Source organism: Chrysoperla carnea, chromosome 1, assembly GCF_905475395.1.
Source record: "Chrysoperla carnea chromosome 1, inChrCarn1.1, whole genome shotgun sequence".
Lineage (NCBI taxonomy): Eukaryota > Metazoa > Arthropoda > Insecta > Neuroptera > Chrysopidae > Chrysoperla > Chrysoperla carnea.
This window is the reverse complement of record NC_058337.1, coordinates 89,259,832-89,276,274: the sequence shown is the minus strand read 5'-3', so window position 1 is coordinate 89,276,274 and position 16,443 is coordinate 89,259,832. Positions and strand designations below refer to the sequence as shown.

General features: G+C 28.4%; 1 protein-coding gene across 1 annotated transcript in view; it reads left to right on the top strand.

Annotated features, from left to right (window-relative positions):
- The window catches only part of LOC123292061 (neuroligin-4, X-linked-like), a 127,723-nt gene extending 111,918 nt beyond the window's left edge, over positions 1 to 15,805 (top strand). Inside the window, exons 5-6 of the mRNA XM_044872575.1 lie at positions 14,052 to 14,198; positions 15,045 to 15,805. Of these exons, the coding sequence (XP_044728510.1) occupies positions 14,052 to 14,198; positions 15,045 to 15,805 (908 nt within the window). The remainder of the gene's footprint in view (positions 1 to 14,051; positions 14,199 to 15,044) is intronic.
- The last annotated feature ends 638 nt before the right edge of the window (positions 15,806 to 16,443 follow it).

Here is a 16,443-nt window from a genome sequence, read left to right as displayed (position 1 = left end):
ATAACCTATATTATTCACAATTTTTGCAGCCAACTTTTAACGATAAAATAATAATAAAAAGCCTGGTGACCTATGAATTTTTTGTGATTTTTGGAAACTTTGTTAATCAAAAAATGTATTTATAAAGTTTTATTGAAATCCCTAGTATTATTCAATCCTTGCATATCTTTTTAGTTGTTATTTCATCGATAACGATATCTGTCGGGAAACTGTTGAGTGATTCAAGAAAAAATGTATCCAGTATATTACACCTTATCCTTTGAATTTGAAATTTCGAACACATTGAAAAATTTTGTTCCAGTGTTCCATTTTTATACATGTATGTGAAAAAATATCTTGATTTGGACATGCTGTTCATTTACAGAATTATTCTTCATGTTGAAGACAATCATCATGTTGAAATTTCTGGTTAAATATTCTACAAACGTTATGTATATAATATAAAAACATTTCGATCTAAATATAATATTGAAATTGAAACAAAAATAAATTTTATAAAACGTTAATTAAAAACTACAAATTATTTTTGTAAATGTGCATGCAGTTTTTATTTTTTTATTATTATTTATTTATACATGTACGGGTTAGTGTTTTTCATTTTTATTTATATAAAAGTGATAATAAAATGTATCTATAATAAAACTATAATTATTTTTTATTAGAATATAATGATAAAATTATAAATAGCAGATGTAGTTTATTAATATGCAGACTATGAGGGGAGAGCTCTAACAATATTTTTTTATTTCCCTGATTATAAAGCTTTATGTTCAGGCAATAAGGCGAACACTAAACAAATCACAAAGTGAATAAAAACACATCACAAAGTGAATAAAATCCATTCATTATGCAGTAAAGAAACCGCAAAAATATTAGAAAACATTTCAGAACAGTATATATCTACATTTTGATAATATAAACATTTGAGAATGATCAAAAATAAACATTTGAAAATGGAAAAATGTTCGATGATGTAAGAATAAGGATGCATAAGTTCTATAATGTGATTATTTAACGTTTTATGAAAAGAACTACATCTATAATGTTGTACTAGATAATGCGCAGCGAAAATAAGAAGTTTCAGATAAATTTACAAGGATTACTTTACTAGGATACTTTCAATTTACTGGCGTAAAATAAGGATTAGATATAGTTATTAAGTCTTCCGAATTTACCAGTATATACTTTTGCGCAAACGTAATGGAAACCTATGGAAAACTATACGTAGGATATCCGCCATTCACCTTAATATTATCCATAAAATTTACAATAGTTTCAATTAAAATGGCGGTAATTCGCGTCTTTTCCTTTACTATTATTTCACTGTCGCAGGATCTGATAAGTTTAAGGAATGGTTTCTAAAACCACACCAAAATTTTTCTGTTTTTTTTTTTTTCAGAAGAAATGGTATCTTGAATTATTACCAATTTTTCTATTTTATATACCACAACAATAACAACAACAAAAAGTAACGTAGGGTTTATAAAATTCCAATTTATAATGAAAGCTATGATAAAGTTAAAGCCATCAAATAATCTTAAGCATAGTAGATAGTAAGTACAGGGTGTTATATGTATATAACATTGAACGAGATAAACTGTATTGCGTTCTTAGAATGCACAACTAGTTATATGTTTGAATGTTACTTAAAAGAGGAAACAGAATGTTTCGAAAAATCTTTGTTATATTGTTAAACCTAGGACCATGCGTACTTTTAAAAACACACTAACAGTTTTTATGATTAATTTGCATTTAAAAATTTGTCAAGTACAACAACATCAGAATCAAAATCAACAATCATGCGTATAGACTACTTAATTTCAATTAACAGTCCTTAATACTTTATTTCAACATTTTACGGCTCATGGAGTTTGACTTCTGCGTGATGCCTACGAACATAACTACAATCGTACGTATGCCCTCTCAAAATTATCTGAAATAGAAGCAAGGATATTTAAAATCAACATTCTTGCCGAAGCTTTAACATATTTTTTCAACTTTACCAATTCTTCACCATGTGTTGTAATACAGTCTCAAAAATCCAAACAATCGACAATCCAAAACGTCCGGTAATGCAAACACATTTTGTTCGTCCTTTTCACTAAATTGGTGGTAGGCCATTTAAGTTCGTCATAGTTTGTGTTCCGAGAATTAAACTCATTAGTCCTTATAATAACTGATTTCAACAAACAATTGATTTCAATCAAAATTTTTCTTTACGATAAGCTCATAAATGGCTTATCCGATTTCGATCAGACATTCAATTTACTATCCTTATTTTAAAAGAAATCGGGTCTCAGGTAAATATTCACATAATTAAAAAAAAAAAAATTATAACAACAAGCGCATATGGGGCTTCGCAATAATATCGCATAAGAGGAGTGGAGTAATAAAGGCTCTAGAAAATAGAAGAAATTTGAGGTTTGTTTCATCGTTTTAAATTTTGAAAAATTCTCGATAATATTAGTCAAATTGAAATTCTACTGGTATTTTTCCTTTTTCTAACGGCTTCATTTTCCGAGGTAATTTTTTTTCAATATCTTTGACAAACACAAAATAATCTTTGCTCGATGAAAATACTGATCTTATCACAACTAAAATGCTTTTTGTAATATTTTTGTAGACGTTAAAAATGATTAATATACCTACTCCTTGCTAAATGTTTTTAAACTTCACGAGAAAGTGAACCAGTTAGTCATTTACGATAATAAGTCTACTTTTAAACACTCTGTATTCTGTGTGTATGCGTGATTGTATGCTGGAATATATTATAGAAAAAGATTTTCCAATATTAAATTATTGAGTATGTTCAAGAAATAAAATAAAATTGCAAATATGTTGATAGAAAAATTTTGCTCCATACTATTCGTAGTCGTTAGATATATCATTCAGATAAAAAAAATTTTATTAACAAAATATGACGCAATGGAATTTTATTTTTATATAATATATACACAAAGGTGAAAAATGAAAATATGAATATATTTCCTTGTATTTACCTACTTTTATATGCCGTACAATGCGTCAGTTTGACTTTATAATAAACTTTACTAACTTTAATATTAATTTTAAAACTACAGAAAATTTGAAATAATATAATAAAATCACGAAAAATATATTTCACACAAATGAAGCCAATAATTCTCCGAGTATATTTTAAAGGTAGAAAAACAAATCAATACTTGAAAAGAAAGTATTAGTAGGTTCAAAGTTGTTAGCTCTTTAAATTAATTTTGTCTCTCTTTCATTCAGCTTTTACAACGGATTAAATGTAAATATTATATTAAATGCTGGCAATGATTGGCTGTTTGGCCGAAGTAACTAGTTCTTATGACTCGTTAATGACTTTGAAGGTTAACAAAAATCGACTCTTCTACTTGAAAATAATATTTTTGGTTGTTCGTTCTAACCCACTTGGTATTCTTGAGCACCTTAGAGCACCCCTCTTTTTAATTATTTCTTTATTTTTAGACTGATGACTTGGCGTGGCTATGTAATTAATTCTTTAGGTGATCGTGATTGAATGGTCAGCAACTGTTCTTTAGTGCACTTAGGTATTAAATATAAATAGTTGAGTACCTAACTCAATGTTGGAACAACATACCTATATTTAAATCCAGTTTGTAAGTTTTTGCCCTCTTCCCCCTATAATGACTGTATAATGTTCAAAATAATTTTTGTTGATGATCATCTTTATCAATAACTACAGTCGTCAATTTTTTCAAAGTTCTAAATACCATGATTTTAAAAGCTATAGGGGGGGGGGCATACTGCAGGACAAACTCATTTTTTTTAAATGAAAGCACATAAATTCTTGACAAAAAATACAGGTTGACAAATTATAAAAATATTTTTTCTTTATCCACGGTCGAAAGTACGTACTTGCTGCTTCTGTTGGGAGATATAACTGTGGGACTTCTATATATAATATTCAGTCCAAACGGCCTTCAGTTTCTTGACAGGAAATTATACAATAATTTTTATTTTTTCATTTTTTTCTAAATTTAACTTTTTATTTATAAAAATATTTTTTCCATCCATATATTAGTCCCATCTATAAAATAAAACAGATTCCGAAAATCAGTCAATATATACATTTAATAATTATTTAATAATAATAATTTGCTAAGCTAAATTCTTAAACACATGGATTCCAAAGTTTGTATCCGTCATGACTCCTTTAATTCAACTCATAGAGTAAAAAAAAAAAATAATAAAAAAAAAAACAGATACGTCATAAATGTCATCTTATACTTTTCTCTAGATACTTAAAATAAACTTGAGAGTAAAATATACTCAGGAATTGAAAGTCAGAACAGAAAACATATTGAAAATAGTTGAAAATTATTCTGATAATCACGTTCAACATATTTTTCACAGATTATCAATTTTCAAAATAAATTTCAATTATAAAAAAATATTTTTACAATTTTGTATGAAATATTATGCTTTTATGAAATTATAGCGCTTTGATGTATTCTTCTGTATATATAAATCTAATGGATTTTATATATTTATATGTATACGTAATATACATTTGAATTACAAATCAGCACACGAAGATATTTCTATTTTAAATTCAAATGAATAATATAAATCATTACTGGCTGGCTGGCTGGCTGGCTGACTGTTGGTGGCTGTATGGAGATTGTATGTGCGAAACATCTTTAAAAGCTCTGATGATGGCATAATGATACTAAGGATACCAACTTTATTGCATCAGCATGAATAAAGTCTATGTCATTTTTTGTATTTTTGTATTTCAATTTAAAAGTAATATTTATTAGGATCCAAAACAAAAAAATTAATTAACATTAGAAACTTGGGTACTGAAATGAGCACACGCTAGCGATATAAAAGCTAATACATGCAAACCAATATTTAGTTTATCTCTTAAATCGAAATTATTAAAAATTTGTTTTTCTTCAATTATTTTATCTAGAATATTGTATTTAATTCCCACAATCGAATCATTAAAACTATTAAAATAGTACCAACTACATATAATTTAACAGTAGGTTCTTAGCCACCTAAGAGTAAATATTGCTTCGATAAATTTATTCAAGTACACACCCGGTTTACCCTCAAGTAGGCACACGACAAAAATATGTGTAACCCATCCAAGTACTGGCTGTACCTAATATTGTGTAACTTCGGCAGGCTTGTACCTCTGCGTCACAAAAAATGCAAATTAACCATTCTAAGTGTTATAATTATAATATAATACGTGAATCACATGTAAATGTTATAGTAATAACATTTAGAAAGGTTTATGTTTTCCATTTATTTGGACTAAGAATATGTATGTACAGTGTGTCGCATTTAAAATGAAGGCACCCACATATTTTCGTTATTAATATGAATATCTATTTGAAATTTTGTACAGCAATACAGGTCACATTTTTAAGACACTTAAACGAAAGCTATACCTAGTCTACTATACATTGATAAATAAACCTATTATTTTGCTTAGTGTCAGAGATGGTTAGATATATCGAAAAAAATTATAAGAAAAAATTGCTTAGAATATTTTTTTATACACATATACCAATATTTATATTTTCCTGACAAAATTCGTATTTTTGATTTTTTCATTATTTTGTTCTTTACTCAAAATTATTAAAAGTATATTCATTCATTTTTTAATTCATTACTTAATCAATTTAAAAAATTATTTCGTCTATAGAATAGACAATAGAATTGATGGCTACAGCGCCCTAGTCTTTGTTTTTGAAGTGGATATTCAGTCTAGCTAATTAATAATAATTTTTTTTATTAAATTAACTAAATATTTTATTGTGGGACCTAATATTTGAAAAAAATGATTTAGCATGTTTGTAGTTGCTTTTTATTAGTTGCAATGTCGTCTGTGAAGCGCAGATTGAATAGTAAATTTAATGGCAATACCGTCCATTTTAGTACCTTAGATATTCATACGAGTCCAAATATATATGGCGAATAGCCAAAGTTATTCAAAAATAACTTCTAGCTTTTGTTAAACTTATTTTCGAAAAATGAGTAGATATATATTTTGACTTAATTTCAATTTAAAATTCGATCTATCAATGATTTCAACAGAATTTTTTTGATAATTTTTTTTCATATATGTGAGGCATGAACAAATACTACATAACAGGTAATTGACACAATAAGCATTAAATTTAATTGGAACATTAAAATTACTTTTATCTACTTAAGAAGGATATGTGTTCAAAGAATTAGTTGATAACAATAAAAACACAAAACGAGAAAAAACTATTCAAAATAATCAAGGTATCTAAACATAAAGTGTAAAGACGGAATGAAATTGGGCGTTTGATTTTAATGTTACTTCTTATATTTATACACTGAAAGGTACATCAAATGAGCAACTAGAATGAAGAAAAAAATTCTATTTATAATAGCAGTTGATCAGTAATAGAAAAAACTTTCTACTATACAAACGCAGTCAAAATAGAAGAAGTTGAAGGAAAAATGTGTTTTACTCTAATCGTAGTCCCTACTAATACGCAGCTTGCGCTCTCCAAATAAAAATTTAGCCTTAGTATATTTCTCATTAAAAAGTTTAAATCCTAGTAAGAAGATAACTGTACCAGTGACAGTGTAAATGTATTTAGATTAATATATGCCAACTTATCATACCCACACTGAGCAATTCATCTCAGAGACATACCCATTCAGTGAAGACAATAACCAGCCAAATGATCAATTTGGCCAAGAACGGGACTCTCTTGAACGGGTTTTTTCTAGTTTCCAGTTTTCTCTTTTACATGTTTCTCTATTTAATGCAAAAAAAAAAATAATAATAAAATAAAAAAACCGACGACAGGTACAAATATTATTGCACTTGGGGCTTAAAATGAGCCCCAAAAAATGTTTATTAACCTTGATTGTTTAAACATTTCAATTTGAGTTTCAAACGAGGGCATTAGGTTCGATCCGTGAATGTACAAACAATTTCTCATTATTGATATTCTTGCTTTTATTAAACTGGTTTTTCTACATTTGTTCTACAGCTTTCAATTTGGATCCTGTACTGTTAGAAGTAAGCCAGTGTTCACAATGTTTCAATAACTCGTTCTTTCAGAGTAAATAAAAACACTAAAATAAAAATTTATAGTCTGTGATCTCTTCTCTTTCGCGTTGTGTGAAATTTAAAACAGAATAGAGGGTAATAATCGAAGCGTATTAACAGGAAATGATTGAAACTTTTATACTTGTATTATATGGTATGGTCAATAAATGTAAATCTCCGATCCAAATAGGAAATAATAAACGAATAAGGAAATGACGAACTTTATAAAAAGAACTTTTTTTCTATTTAAAGTTTTTTTTTTTTGTATTGCTGTTGTTATATTTCATTCCGTTCTATTTAAATGCCTGTGTAAATTGACGTAATATTTTCATATTCAAATACTTGATGTAGTTTTTGATGAATTATTTCTGGCTCAAATAAGCTACTACATTGTAAATTTTGTTAAAATATATCCGAATCAGGACCCACAATAAAAATATTTAGATAAATTCTTTAAAACCATTAATTAGCTACTAGACCCGTTTGAATTGCTTTACAATTCTCTTCAGTGGCATTAAATGGTTAACACCAAAATAAACTTACAGGATTATAGTTCACATTAATCAATTATTTTTGATACAAGGCCTTCTAGATATTTTAATGTTTTTTATTATTTAATTATTAAGGTAGTACGAGCGCCACGGCAGGTTTAGACTTGTGGTTAAAATTATCCGTACCTTATTTTCAACTTTGATTATGAATTTTGTTATAACTTCATGAAAAAATTGTTACGACTATCATTTTTTATTTGCAATCTAGTTTAAAGAGACATATCCGTAGTAATATTATGCTTCTGTAGGTAGCCTATACAAAGGTATCTTCTCGAAATTATATATTAATTGCAAGCCAATATTGAGTTAAATAGACTGTAAGTCATCTGATTTGAAGTTTCTGAAATGATTTGATTAATAATATATAATAATCCAGCACACATTGTTAATTGTGAGTAGGTACATGTCTACCTACATAACAGCATCTATTTGAACAGTACACAACAATACCAGTAGGTAGGGTAAAGGAGATCTTGTTTTCCTGAATCAATAATTCAATAGAAATCGTTACATTTTAGCAAATTCATAGATAAATTTTTTCTATTACGATTATGAATAAGTGTTAGATGCTCGTACAGACTCTGACTTCCTACACCTCGCCACCCGGGAAAATACTTCCATATTTATAGTTAATGCTGATAAATTTCTTCCCCAATTAGACCAAATAAAAACTCTACCATAATAGACCAAGAATAGATAATAAAACGAAATTGATTACTTTTGTCTGTCACCTAGTGGATTGATGAAGGTATGTTTGGTAACAGAAAAATGAGTCTTAATTTTTTAGCACGTGTGTCGTATTTATGGAAATCGAGTTTTTAAAGTTTTCGTTTACTTGCCATATACTACACGTAAGTTACTGCCCAAAGAAACAATTAAAAAAATTTTTTTTAACAATAATGATTGCATATTTGTAATAGATAAAAAATAAAAACAATTACAGCCGTTTCGATAATTACAAACTTATACCTACAAAAAAAATCTTCGAATACATGATTTTTATATAAATTTGACGTATGAGCCACAAATAAAAACTTATTTTTTGTTTTACTAAATTTATCTTTATCAGTCTTTCAAATGGAAAAAAATCATAAGAATTTTGCATCTTTATGGACTCATGATCGGTGACTTTAATAGGGATATACCTAATAATATATAAATTTCTGTTTCCAGTTCCCAGTGTTTTCCGACAAATTTTCAGTATTTAAATTGCAGTAACTTAAGGAAAGTTTATTTCCAATAAAATAATACAATTACAATAACTTTTGAACCGAAAATTACACTAGGGTAGTCAACATCTAAAATATCCCTACAATGAATTAAAAAAAATTCCCATTGTGCTTAGAATGTGAAATTTGCAAGCTTTATAACTGTTCCTTATAATAATGGTCAATTTTGACATAGGCATGTTAAGTCAGGGATGAATAATTACTTAATTCGAGACAGACTCCAGGAAACTATAGATGAGACTGTAATGGTGGTTGCAGAGAGTGTAAACATTAAGAACACATAATTAAATGAAAGAAAAAAAGAAAAATTTTTCCCATTTCGTTTATTAATTTTTTTTTCTGTTTCATTTTGTAGTTTCGTATATTCTTGAATCTCTAATAGAACCGATATGGTTTTTTTTTATAGAGACCTTTTATCTACGTACAGGCACATACTTTTCACAGTAAACAAATAGCAGAGAGCGCTGCTCGCTGTACATTCATACTCTTTGATAAAAAAAATAGAGTAGAGTAGAAAATAATGTTTCCATATATCTGTATATGCATAGAGTATAAAACCACAACACTCAAACAGTAGCGAGCGACATCGTTTGCCACTGACTGTTTCATCATCAGACTTTAGCTGAACGTGTTGCATAATATAACCACAACATAATAGAGATGCATACACTCCTCTCCTACTTCAATTGTTTTTAGATAATAAAATTTATTCGATGTCAACGTCCTAAAAAAAGAAATTCGAAATAACTAGTTTGACTCGCACGGAAATCCTCGTGGCCGTTTCTTAAACTAAAACTAGGAGAATTATTAAAAATGGCTCAATTTGAAATATTAGGAGAATTCAGCATTAGGAGAAAATCTATAAAAACTGTTTCAAAACATGCTCGCCTATTTCAAATTACACTTAATTTTGTTACTCTTGGATTTATTGTGGCAGATTTGAGATTTTAAATCTGAAATTTAAAAGAGTCGGTAAAATTTAAGACCGTAAGTCTATTTTTCTTCATTAGCCAGCATAACGAAAAGAATGATATCGCCGGTGATAGAACAGAATCCTAAATTACACTTAATTATATTATATGTATAAACTAGCAGATACCCGCCCGCATTGCTGGGCAATTTCTCCTTTAAAAACAAGAACTAACACGTTATAGCCCTCACTATACCCTCCCTTTTCTTCACAATTTCATGGATTTTAATTTTTGGGATGGGGAACTGTAACTTTTTTGAAAATCGAACAAACTCTGCATTGTAACTGATTATAGTTGAAATAATTTTTAAAATCGGTTAAGTAATTCAAAAATGACGAATCATACAAACTATCATCCCCTTTTCACAACCAAAACTACACAGTTTCACATAAACATTCATTCCCAAAGACCATTTTAAAAAACGATTTTTTATGAAAAAACTAAAATAAACTTTTGTCTCAAACCATGAGCTCATATATCAAGTTTTATATTTCTAACTTCAAATTGTTTCAAATATTTCGTACAACGATAGAATAAATTTTCAAACTTTCAGTTTATAAATAATGATTCCTTACATACCGCTTGTGAGAATAATAATTAAAATTCTCTGTAAATATATATAAACCACATAAAGTTAAAAAAAACCATAGTAACATTTCAAACATGCAAACGTTGATCTATATTTGTCTATAAAATTATTAACATGGGAGTAGAACTTTTGAAAATCCTTTCTTATCGGATGCCTACATCATGCAAAGAACACACTCTCCAAGTTTCAGGTCTCTACGATTAGCGGTTTAGGCTGTACAATGATCCGTCAGTCACTCAGGACAAAGCATTTTATATGTATAGATAAATTTTTTTTGAATGGCATATTGCAGTCCTTTCTTAAATCATTTGGTCTAGTTTATTTCTTATAATTGTACGTGAAAGAATTTTTTAATGATTCAAGCGTATCCAAAATATTTTAAGAAAAATATTATTGTTCAAATCATATCTATCCATGTTGCAAAAAAATGGACTATTTTATTGTCACATTCTAGATTTTTGTGTGCTAAAACCGGAACTGGAATTATCCAACAAAATCTTATTAAGTTTCGAGGTCTTCGTAAAAACTATGAAAATTTGTCTTTTTTTTGTTTCGATCAGTAACAATTTCAAAAGTAAGTCAATGAAGGTTATTATAGAAATTGTATTTCATAAAATTCTCTACAAAGTAGGCTCGCACTATGTCTGTCAGATCGATAGTTTTTTTTTTAGTTACAGTGAGTAGAAACTATTTTACCATTCGAAATAAGAATTGTAATACAGAAGATAGTAATATTACATAATTTAGTTAAGTGCAGATTAAAAGAAATAGATATAATAGATACCGATATAAATAAAAATTTTAAATAGAGATTTAGGATATTAAAACTTTGTAATTATTTATGAGTACATAAAGCCTCAGCTGCAAACAAAATTTAAAAAAATAAAATAAAATAATAAGAAATTACTGTGTAGTTAACTTTATTTTGGAATTGTACAGTTTAAAAAAAATAATTAAAAAAAACGCTGGATTCGTCTTCAATTTAATTCGTCTCAATAAACACTTTAATTTATACCCACCGTTTTGGCCGTTTTAATGTCAGACCATTGAAACTGAGAATAGGCGTTCTCTACACATAATCAGTGACTATTTTATCTAAGTACTATTTTCGGCTGCCTACCTAATCCAGATAACCACCAAAGACTCTTTGCTTTCAAGGCTCAAGTAACTATATTTTTTACTAAATAAAAATATTTTTCACTCACCATACAAACTAACAGCAGGAATAACACTAAATATTTTATATGTGTAAGCAATCTCAATAAATAGACATAATCTACTTTGATTTACAGAACGAGGCCAAATATTTTTGGATCATTCTGTCTGATATCATCCCGTGAGAATATATCGTTTACTTTCATCAGAGATAATGTGTATTATACCTGCACAAATATATGACATATTTTTGTGACATTATTTGTTACATGATAAGAAATGAAATGTATCTACAAAAAAAAATTTTCTTTCTGTGGGAATAACATGAATTTATCATATTTCTATCTGCTAGAAGTCAAATAAATGATTCAAATCCAATTTTACTTTATGAAATTCTTTCATTTTTTTAAGATGAATTTATATATGACCTATATGACTTGTTTTTTTATACATTTTGGATTGTAACATCAGAAAAATGAGAATTGATTAAAATTATACAAGAACAAATAAAATAATAAAAGTATTAGAATATTAGCCAGGATTAAGAATTAGAATTTCAACTAATATCTGGTAAAACGACAAGAATCGAAGAAACAACAAACAATCTTCAAATTGCAAAGAACGCCATTAACATAATTTGTTCAGATTTATATTAAAAATCAGTTCAATTTCGAAACAAAAAATTTACTTTCATTTTAAAATTTATTGTGCACTAGATGTAATATAAGTTCAATAATATGTGTAAGTTTAAAATTCGTTCGATACTTTGAGACTGAAATAGAGCTTTTTTTAATGATACAATAAGATTGAAACTCACTAAATTTGAAAATTAAAAAGTCATTTAGTTTGGAAAATTGATTTATGAATGATTTAATGGAAATTGAAAATAAATAGAGTATGTGGTAAATAAAAATTTATTGTTTTATAGGATGCCTTTACATTCGTGTTCTCCTTAACATTCGCCGAGCGGGTTGGCCGATCCCATATATTAACTAATATGTATGAGCAATACATAGTAGACAGTCTCGGCAGTTATAAATTAACTATCAATAGAGTTTGTCGAAATAAGAAATTGCAATTACGTGCAATTTAAATGCGAAGAGTTCTCATATGATCTAGAGTTTTTTCGATTCTATTACCTCGATTATACGGAGCCCGCTCGGTTAGATACCAATAAGGCTTAGCCTTAGGAATAGGATTAAATCTACATTCAAACTAACAGATTTTAAACTTTTTTAAGTATATTATTGTTGATAATTAAGCTATTATACAAATATAATCCTTTTTAATCATATTTTGTATTACTTCATAAACTTTTCAGATTATGTACTATTAACTCTTAGAAATTTTTGAATCGATGTAATATTTAATATTTTAGAAATTTTCCTACAATATTGAGAAAAATGTAGATAATTCGTAGTAAGCATTGTTGTAGGCAATAGAATTTGCTGCATTTTACATGCATACCGTTTTCCTTAAGTTTAAAATTAAACGAAAACATATCCCTGTTAGTTAACTTAAAATAAAGTAAACGATAGTAAATTATATTTTCTATAACTTTCAAACCAAAAATTTTAATTTATTAATAGTTTTAATCGAGAAATTCTCAAAATTTTAAACGATTACTGAAGAAGTTTTCATTCGTTATACGTATATACATAAAATTTAACTTTCAGGGATTACCAGAATTTTATGCTCTGCATAACATGATCCTTTATAATGGTCCCCGCTGAATATTTACTCAACAAAGTATTTCTGGAAAGAGTTGTCAGTAATAATTGTGCTACATGGCTGGAGACATCATACAGACCTACCAATTACACTTTGAATACGCTCATATCAACTAAAAGACAGAGGCAGTTTTTTAATTGGGAAATTTTTTTGTCAAGTTCAATGAAGTACAAAAGCCAGCACTGTAATTTTAAGGATTTTTTCTTTTTATATGCACTTACATACATTTTGCTTTCTTTTTTCGCCGAATGTATAAGGTTTTCGAAATCTGTTTCTATCAAAAGTTATTAGTTGTTTAAATTTTTTAAGAGAAAATAACTAAATTAGAAACGTCTTTTTTTCTTATCAGTTAGCAATATGAGTTGACTTTAGTTCGAAACCATAGCCGAAACCATAAGATGCCCTCCCTACAACAGGTATAACAGGTTTTGTTTGGATCTTTTTTCGTTAAACAATCAGTTCACAAACTATTCAGACGTGTAAGTTTCAAAAGGATCTCCTTTTATGATACCCTATATGGTTTTCTCTCCTCTGTTCATCTTTACGCTGTAACGCCATACCCCAACACTTTACATACCATCCTATTTATGAAACGATAAATATTTACAAAAATAATTTGTCAACCCTATGCTTGAAATGAAAATAAAAATAATTATATATTTTTCAATCTAAATAAATAAATCAAAACATATGTATAATTACGAAGCAATAAATTTTGTAAAATAATTATTTTATATATTTATTTTACAGCATTAAAACCTCGAATGAAAAGTCATTACCGTGGACATAAAATGGCCGTCTGGTTAAATCTCATACCACAATTACATCAACCGGGTGATGATGACGTCAGTATGCGACACCATCATTTTCATGAACGAGAACAACATTATTATGCAGGTAAGTAGTAGATATTGAATTCTAAATAATAGTAAGGAGCAGTAGTTTGAGGGATTATATTTTTTTTAAGTCATTTTTTGAAATATAATAATAGAGAAAGTCACTTCTTATCGCACTATATTACGTATTTTTTGAAGTACTGTTTACGTATTTCTTGAAGAATTAAAATACGAAACAGTTATCGATAAAAACTTGTAATCCATGGCAAAAATGTGGGATTTATAGTAGAAAACCATAAACTATCAGGGATCGCACCCCAATGTATCTAGGATCACCCCACTGACTGTAGCTTAAACGTTTTGTTCATTATATAATTTTCAGTTTTCCCTAGGAAATAATATCACATAATATACGTGATTATATCACTGGAAACCCTGGTATCTTTTTGGCAGGCAACCTTTTCTCTCAGTGTCCAGTAACAGCTTCAACTAATATTTTTATCAGCTTGAGGTTAACGAAATCACAATAGCCCATTTTGAACACTAAAAATAGTAAATTACAAGGCCGAGGGTAACAAATATGAGATTTGAGACATTCTTTACTTGTCCCAAAAGGACGAAATTATTAATTATTTAATTAATTATATTAATTTTTCATTGACTTCATTAATTTGGTATTTTGTTTACTTTATCTTATTGTTATCGATCGAATAGGCGAGTACCTTCACAGGGGAATAGGCTTCGTAAAGAGCTATGGAATTTAGGAGAGAGAATGTTGCCTTATTGATATCATAGGATAAATTTAAAGAAAATCACTGGTTTTAGGAAAAAAGCTATTTTAAAACTATTACTAACTATTTTCCAAGCAATTCTTAAACTATTACTAACAAAATTGTTTTGTTCATAGGTGCCGTTCGTCCAGAATCATTCACACGCCTGCCGCCCCCACTACATCCAGCGTCAATAACCGATCAACGTCGAATTAAAGGTGGAGCAGGAGGTAGTACTGAATGTGTCCCAACAAATGAATTAGAAATTATCGACGACGATGATGATACGTCTTTAATAACGGACGATGATACTAATGATGAAGAAAATGACGATGATGAAGATGCCCAACTGCTAGAACGACTTGCTACTCGTCATTATTACAGTTACACTGCAGCATTAGGTGTAACGGTTGGTGTAGGTTGTCTGTTACTTATACTTAACATGCTTATATTCGCTGGAATATATTATCAACGTGGACGTGATCGACGAAAACGTGAAAATAATTTAAGTATGTCTGCTAGCTGTGAGAACATACCAATGCAACAACGACCAGTGTTAAATAATCAAACATCACAACAACAACAGCAACCTCAAAGCCCTACCACAGTTATTGGTGCACACGTGATAAAAGTACATGAACCTCCACCATGTTACGCAACAGTAAATAAAGCAAACAATAATCAATTATTACCTGAACATCCTCCACCTCCACCAAAGAAAACCAAAATAAAAAATTCTGACAAACCAAAACCACCTTTACGTACATCAAGTGTACCACCCGGACCGTTGTCAGTGTCATCGTCAAGTGTACCAAATTCACCGACAAATGTGGGAATGACTGATATGGGAACAAATACAATTAAAAAACGTGTACAAATTCAGGAAATATCTGTATAGCATATATTACCCGAGTGACTTGAAGCACTCGACGATATCAAATTATAAATATTAAATATTAAAATAATATAAAAATTAGTTTGTTAGATTTTTTCAAATTCATCTATGTTTTACATTAAAACGAACTGTTTAAACATAATAAAAAAAATTATCTAATAATTAATTTATTGTAAATAAAATTTAAATTTAATTTTGTTATTTATATTGTAAATATATTTAATTTTCGTGTAATTCTTAGTGACTAAAATGTTTTTATTATGAAAAGGATGAAACTAATGTACTCGATTGGTCCACGACTATTCAATAATTGATAATTTTGAAAAAAGTCAACCTACATTTTGAGCCAATGCAGTTGTTCATAATTGATGCCTACTTTAATTAAAAACAAAAAAAGTTTACATTCTTTTTTGTAGATTAATACGGAAAGCATTTTTTGTGAAAATTATTGTACAGCGTATGTCATTAAATAAATTTTCGAACGTAGGAAACAAGGTTTGTTAGGTTCAAATTTTGTATCTTAAAGCCATGATCGAATGTGAAAGAATGTTGTACAGTGACAAGAAAAGTTATTCGGTGTGCACAGTATTTTATAGTAGAAAGTAACTATAGCAGGGTGTTGCAGAAATGTCTTCTTTTGC